We start from the raw sequence: 8,132 nt of genomic DNA on the forward strand, positions 1-8,132 counted from the left end.
AATCCTGTGTGTACGTGTGTATCCCTGGCAATTCACAAGACTCGATGACTAGATGTGTCTGACTATGGTTGTTTTCTGTATGGTTAATTTGAGAGAACATTTGTACAAATCAACAGAAGTGAAGCTACTCCGAGGGAGAGACAACAAACACACAACCATGACGGAAGAACCATGACGGTAAGCCCTCAGTTTGCCTTGACCTCAGCTGGCTCATGTCATTGGTTACCTCATAAAACCTGTTGTCTGTCTCTCTGACCGCAGTATCTCAATTAGGCCTCCACTCACCATCTCTGGGCCTGTATTTGTAAAGCGTCTTAGAGGATGGCTGATCTAGAATCAGTTTTGCATTTATCCTATGGGTACAGCCGAGGAACCCTTTTGGAACCCTTTTTTTCTAAGAGTGTAGATCAACCATCCTACTTTGAGAAGCTTTGTGAATATGGGCCCAGGATTCTCGTTTAACTAAGACCGATACACACACCATCATCAACCCCTTTGACTGCTCCTGGTCCATCTCTACTCTCCCTTCTGTTCTGATGCTCCTGGTCCATCTCTACTCTCCCTTCTGTTCTGATGCTCCTGGTCCATCTCTACACTCACTTCTGTTCTGATGCTCCTGGTCCATCTCTACTCTCCCTTCTGTTCTGATGCTCCTGGTCCATCTCTACACTCCCTTCTGTTCTGATGCTCCTGGTCCATCTCTACTCTCCCTTCTGTTCTGATGCTCCTGGTCCATCTCTACTCTCCCTTCTGTTCTGATGCTCCTGGGCCATCTCTATTCTCCCTTCTGTTCTGTTGCTCCTGGTCCATCTCTACTCTCCCTTCTGTTCTGATGCTCCTGGTCCATCTCTACACTCCCTTATATTCTGTTGCTCCTGGACAATCTCTACTCTCCCTTCTGTTCTGTTGCTCCTGGTCCATCTCTACTCTCCCTTCTGTTCTGATGCTCCTGGTCCATCTCTACACTCCCTTATATTCTGTTGCTCCTGGACAATCTCTACTCTCCCTTCTGTTCTGTTGCTCCTGGTCCATCTCTACTCTCCCTTCTGTTCTGATGCTCCTGGTCCATCTCTACTCTCCCTTCTGTTCTGATGCTCCTGGGCCATCTCTACTCTCCCTTCTGTTCCTTTAGCACAAAGACATCAATAATAGATGACTGGTGTATTTTCACCCTCCACCCTCCATGGAGTTAATCAATCACTCCCTCTGGTCAGTCCTGTCTCTGGCTCGCCTGCTTTTCCCGTCCCACACAGGACGGGAACATTATGCTCATTGGTCTATGAGTGACCACCCCCCACCCGCCTCTCTGAGCCCCTAGCTAAAAAGATCAAGATATTGTTGCCTAACAGCTCCGGTCTGGGCCGTGGACTGGCATTCGCTTGGCACCGACTGGTACATACAGTCCAGTCCGACCGCCAACAATAGAGCCACCCGCTTTTAGACTGTGGTCTGCGTCCCAAACGCCACCTTCATCCCTATTTAGGGCACTTATTTTAGGGTTCTAGTCAAAAGTGCCCTCTACAGGGAATAGGGTGCCTTTTGGGACACGAACAGAGTCCCCTGACCCTGCTGGTCCCCCTGTAGGAGGGCTGAGCTACAGGGACGAGTCCATGTGAAACAACTATATGTGGCACGGGTGGCGGGTGGGAATGGGTGAGGGGTCAAAGGTCAGGTGGAACGTAGCCGCGTGAACCTGATCCAGCTGAATGCCAGGCATCTGACGGATTGACACCACGCACACACTGTTTACCAAGGTCCCTGTGCTCCTAAGTAGCATCACATGCACACACACACTCTTCTTACAGCCCCCCCCCCCCCCCCTCCCCCCCTGAAGGGCAACAAAGAGGTTTCAGGATTTTAAGTAAGTGGAGCTCCTGTTTTAAAATGTGGTACTTAACACTAACTTTCTCCGCGACATTTAAACGAAAAGCTTGTCGGACGTAAGGCCGTGTGTCTTAGCAACGGTTCAGGTTGGTGAGCACAGGAATTTGTTAGGACAACGTTGTCAGGAAGAGCAGCAGCACTTCCCGGACTCAGCCTGCATCCCAAATGGCACTCTATCTATTCCCTATGTAGAGCACTACTTTGACCAGGGCCCGTAGGGACGCAGGCTGAGGCTATGTTTCAATGACTCCTCTTATTCTCCCAGGTTCTCACAGGACACAAAGCGTTTAGTTCAGCCTCTCCCTCAGTCCTCACCCAGGGCCCAGCCAGTTCTCTAGTCAAAACATCACCAGTCTGGAATCAAGAGTGTGTGTACGTGCGTGTGTGTATGACCAGGTGCTGAAACCAGGGGAAGCCCCGTGAATGGTGCTGTGTGTCTCTGTATCTCTGGTTCAGCGGTTGTTCGACAGAAGCTTGAGAGAGGAGCCGAAGTGGGTGTCCAAGTTGAACGGTTTGGATAGAAGTTCTGGGATCAGCTTACCCGCTTGCAAATTCTAATCTCAAATATGAAAAGACCGTAAAGCTGACCTTTGATCAGTCTTTAGGGCCCTACTGAATGATGAGCCTCCATTTGACTTCCTTTTCCTATACATGTGACCCTGCCATGTGACCCTGCCACATAACCCTGCCATGCAACTCTGCCACGTAACTCTGCCATGTGACCCTGCCACATAACCCTGCCATGCAACTCTGCCACGTAACTCTGCCATGTGAACCCTGCCATGTGACCCGGCCATGCAACTCTGCCATGCAACTCTGCCACGTAACTCTGCCATGTAAACCCTGCCATGTAAACCCTGCCATGTGACCCTGCCATGTGACCCTGCAACATAACCCTGCCATGCAACTCTGCCACGTAACTCTGCCATGTAAACCCTGCCATGTGACCCTGCCACATAACCCTGCCATGCAACTCTGCCACGTAACTCTGCCATGTAAACCCTGCCATGTGACCCTGCCACATAACCCTGCCATGCAACTCTGCCATGTAACCCTCCCTTTCTAGGAATGACACATCTGCACCAGCTGCCTGTCCGTGTTCGGAGCCCAGGCCTAATTAAACGATCTAGGGATATTAGCACTCGATGTGTACTCTATCTCCCCACGCAGCACTGTGTGGCTCGATTCAATTATGATAGATAGATTAACCATGTCTTAATGAGGCTCTCTAATAAAGCACTGATCCTGTACACAGCAATACTGTAGTTATTCTCATGCTACGTGACTATTGTAATTAATCACAAGAAATGCATAGCCCGGGTATAATAATATTGAGAAGGAAATGTGCTCAGGTAAGCACAAGTGTGGCTAATGGCATTACATGAGAGTTCATCCAACAACCCAAAGTGCACACACACACACACACACACACAAACATGTAGGCAATTGTAGGGATGCGTGTTGTAGAGCAGAGCACATCAACCTTGGCTAACAGATTAATGCATATGTGTGTGTGTGTGTGCGTGCGTGCGTGCGTGCGTGCGTGTGTGTGCGTGCGTGCGTGCGTGTGTTAAAAACACAGGAGTTGGAAAAGCGGTGTGATGACTTTAGTCTTAGTGCTGGGCAGAGAGGGAGAGAGAGAGACGGACAACCCCCTCTCTCCCGTCCATAAGAACAGTCCGTGAGAGTCTCAGACGGCCTGGCATCTGAAACATGAGCCCAGCAACTTAGCACTCTGCCCACCACTCTGAGGGAGAAAGAACAACAATAGAACTGCCAACATCCTTTCTCTCTCTCCCTCTCCCTCTCTCTCTCAGCTCTGAGATAGGCTCCAGAAATGCCATAGGGATAGCACCAGTACTGGCTGAGCACCAGTGAAGAATGATCTTTAATGGGGGAAAGCCAGGGTTGTGATGGATTCAGAGTGCTGGTTGATAACCTCATCATTCGCAGTGTTAATAGGAGATAAATTATTGGATTGGATAGAGCTATGTAGCCAATATATTGTATACACTTAGGGGCATATGTGCAATAGGACCCAGAAGCAATGAGCGATGAAGTCAGAACTCACAGTTAGCAGAAGTTTATTGTGGTACCATAGGAATACTGTGGAATATTGTGGTACCATAGGAATACTGTGGAATATTGTGGTACCATAGGAATACTGTGGAATATTGTGGTACCATAGGAATACTGTGGAATATTGTGGTACCATAGGAATACTGTGGAATACAGGAATTACATTTTGGTAATTACATTCTGTTTTGTATCATTTACCTCGACTGTCACCAAAACGCTGCTGTAAGTTACATTTTTTCAGAGGAAATGTTTTCTTCTTTACACAATTGGCCCTCCAATGGTCCCTCTAACACACATGACAACTTGGGGATGCTGTATTTTGCGCACCATGTGAACCAGCCATAATCCACATTCCCATCCACCACTTAATTTTAAATCATTGTTTTGGTCAACTGACAGTGAGCAAAAAGTGCTAAAAGACTATAAATATTCTCTAATTCTTGCAAAAATGTTTCAGATGGACAAGATATTTATTCATTAGATAGTTCTCACATCGATCGGGTTCCCGCCTACAGAAATCTGGGCATTTGGATAGATTTTATGTTTAAAAAACATACAGAATGAACAAGTTAAAAAGCTAAGATTTAAAGTGGGTTTCTTTTTTAGAAATAGATCTTGCCTCTCCCTAAATAGCAGAGGGACTTCAAGAGTTAAGGCGTCAGCATGCTTCAATTTAAGCACTAACGAAGGGCGTAGACTTCAGCTCCTAACTTCGGTTTGCCTCCAGAAAAAAATGTGTGCCTGAACAGTTGAAAAAAAAAGTTCAAAATGAACAAAAACGTCACAAATGTCATCATAATGTACAAACTCTACCGAACTGTTTCGGCTGGGAAGCACCTTTAACCAACCCTGCCACCTGGTAAGGTTAGCGTAAGACTAACCCTACGGGCGGCTGGTAGCCTGACCATAACGTCAATGACAAATGTCTCTGTAGTTACCGAGGATGTTTAGTGAGAGACTTTGAAAAATGTCTGATAATTTACAATTGGTTTTGGACAAATTCAATTTGAAAGCAAAGATCTAACTGTGATTTAATCAAGTGATGAAGGACAACAATTGAGTGTGAGGCCCCATGTTGTATGTCGAATGTGTGAGTTATTGCCAAATAAGCAACTCCACTGACTCCACCTGGCTAATTAGAAAACTACTCAGAGGAAAGCTTGGCTGTTGCGTTATTCAAGATACAACATGAAATGTTTCAATGCAAAGAAATAAACAATGACGTAAAAACAAATACAAATGTATGTAAATAAAAATAAGCCAAAGTAAAGATATACTTTCAGCAAATGCGATGACACTAGTAGCCTTCATTGTATTGAAAAACAATTACTTACATGAACGCATGGTAGATGAATGCCCATCCTCGTGGTCTCTCCAGTACGTTGTACAAGAAGTTCTGAAACTTTCTGTAGCGCTTGCTGGAGGCTGAGGTGGTCGCCCGTGGTCCAGGACGCCCCGGCAGCGGGGTACCGAGGAGCCCGGTGCGGTGAGAGGGGTGCGCGCGCTCCGGGGTCGATGGTTCGCTCCTCTCCATATGAACTGCGGTAAGAGCCACAAATTCAACCCGCCTTTCTTCGTTGGATGCGGGGGGCACCAACATTCTAATGCCACCGTTATTTGATGGGCTCCCTAACATGGTTAGCCAATATAGGCCTATATTAAATACAACAGAATACAGTTTAAATCACCTATTTAACAGTGAGCCCATATCTACGTTGGAGATTTAGCCAACTGAAATCGAAGTCATGATCAACTTGTCCGCGTTGAATAATAATTAGCCTACTTGGACTAGGTCATAATTTCATTCCTCCAATGTCAGGGTCTACTTCGAATTTCGTTTGTTAAATAAGTTATCTATAAATCAAGTCACGACCACAAAAGAAAATGTTCATGGCATTTTGACATGTGCGGTATGTCAAATGCAAGTTGAAGAAAATGTTAAATTGGTAATATGATAATCCCAATTACCGTTAAACATTTAACGTGAGGTTCCATCGAATAATATGATTACAAGATCATTTGACAGCGGCAACAGTAACTTTGTAACCTATCCTATACTGTCGCTAATTTGCATTGTCGTCATCATAAATTTGCTTTTTGCTCGAAATGATTAAGAAAACATTTAAAGCGCGCAATTGAAAGCATCAAAAGTTTACTGGACAAGCGTATTTATTATAGGCTTACGGTTAAATTAGGTAAAGAACTCTCGATTCGTGATCGCTCTGCTCTTTCCTCAAGATTTCTGTTGGTATTAATATTTTCTTAATCGTATATTTGAGGTTCGCGGCTGTGCAAAATGCCCACAGAACTGCTTCCTTTCCTGTGCGTCTCGCTGGTCCAGTGCGCTAGTGGTGAGGAGCGAATAAGACCGTTCGAGGATAGCTAAAATCAGAGTCAACTCTAAACTTCAGTTATATGAGCGAGGACTCATGGGTAACACGCAGCAGGCTTGTCAGATGGTCCAGAGAGAAACGAGAGGTACAGCCCTACGGACGACTTCGAAGTTCTCACGCGCAAACCAAAAGCATCCGGTTAGCTTGAACACACGGGTTTGGACGCAATAAAGTGACAGAGAGAGTGGAATTGCGCACGGTGATATTGGGTGTGTAGCTAGCTCAGTGGTACGAGCAAGTTGTAATATATCAGAGCTAAGCATTCATACATTTGATGAGGCTGACAACTTAGAAATAAGGATGCAAACCTCACAATTACAGGGTAACGTTAATCCGATATCATAGTATTTGGACCTTTACAGAGCTGTTTTGGGGGGATAGACATTGATAGACATGGTTGTCACATATACTGTATGTCATGCCTTTATCAGCGGTGACCAAATCAATTGTTTCAAGTAACTATTCTGTAATGACTAAAGAGGCATGGGCACTGTAGGCCAATACAGAATCTCGATGAAAATGCCATGTAGCCTATTTTATTTTTTACATTTTATTTATCCGTTATTTTACCAGGTAAGTTGACTGAGAACACGTTCTCATTTACAGCAACGACCTGGGGAATAGTTACAGGTTTGAGGGCCAAATTGGGAATTTAGCCAGGACACCGGGGTTAATACCCCTACTCTTACGATGAGTGCCATAGGATCTTTAATGACCTCAGAGAGTCATATCTATGCTTAACGTCTGAGAGCTGTCTATGAACACTGGGCAGGGGTTACCAGATAAGAGGGACAGGTGTGAGGCACAGATAGTGGCCTGACAATAGATCCCAGAACCGTGTTATGACCATAGAAATAGTATAGGAATTCCAGTTATGACACAGTGGGACAATAATAATGTAATAGGAATTCCAGTTATGACACAGTGGGACAATAATAATATAATAGGAATTCCAGTTATGACACAGTGGGACAATAATAATATAATAGGAATTCCAGTTATGACACAGTGGGACAATAATAATATAATAGGAATTCCAGTTATGACACAGTGGGACAATAATAATATAATAGGAATTCCAGTTATGACACAGTGGGACAATAATAATATAATAGGAATTCCAGTTATGACACAGTGGGACAATAATAATATAATAGGAATTCCAGTTATGACACAGTGGGACAATAATAATATAATAGGAATTCCAGTTATGACACAGTGGGACAATAATAATATAATAGGAATTCTGGGAATGACACAGTGGGACAATAATAATATAATAGGAATTCTGGGAATGACACAGTGGGACAATAATAATATAATAGGAATTCTGGGAATGACACAGTGGGACAACAGGAATATAATAGGAATGATGGTTATGACACAGTGGGACAATAGGAATATAATAGGAATTCTGGGAATGACACAGTGGGACAATAATAATATAATAGGAATTCTGGGAATGACACAGTGGGACAACAGGAATATAATAGGAATGATGGTTATGACACAGTGGGACAACAGGAATATAATAGGAATGATGGTTATGACACAGTGGGACAATAATAATATAATAGGAATTCTGGGAATGACACAGTGGGACAATAATAATATAATAGGAATTCTGGGAATGACACAGTGGGACAACAGGAATATAATAGGAATGATGGTTATGACACAGTGGGACAATAATAATATAATAGGAATTCTGGGAATGACACAGCGGGACAATAGGAATATAATAGGAATGATGGTTATGACACAGTGGGACAACAG

The 8,132-nt window shown here is 44.3% G+C and overlaps 1 protein-coding gene across 1 annotated transcript in view; it reads right to left on the minus strand.

Moving 5' to 3' along the window:
* LOC110496602 (potassium voltage-gated channel subfamily KQT member 4-like) overlaps window positions 1-6,503 on the minus strand; it is a 129,505-nt gene extending 123,002 nt beyond the window's left edge. The window contains exon 1 of the mRNA XM_021572588.2: window positions 5,298-6,503. Coding sequence (XP_021428263.1) covers window positions 5,298-5,599 — 302 coding nt within the window. The 5' untranslated portion in view covers window positions 5,600-6,503. The remainder of the gene's footprint in view (window positions 1-5,297) is intronic.
* Window positions 6,504-8,132: the final 1,629 nt, after the last annotated feature.

Source organism: Oncorhynchus mykiss, chromosome 18 (assembly GCF_013265735.2).
Source record: "Oncorhynchus mykiss isolate Arlee chromosome 18, USDA_OmykA_1.1, whole genome shotgun sequence".
Lineage (NCBI taxonomy): Eukaryota > Metazoa > Chordata > Actinopteri > Salmoniformes > Salmonidae > Oncorhynchus > Oncorhynchus mykiss.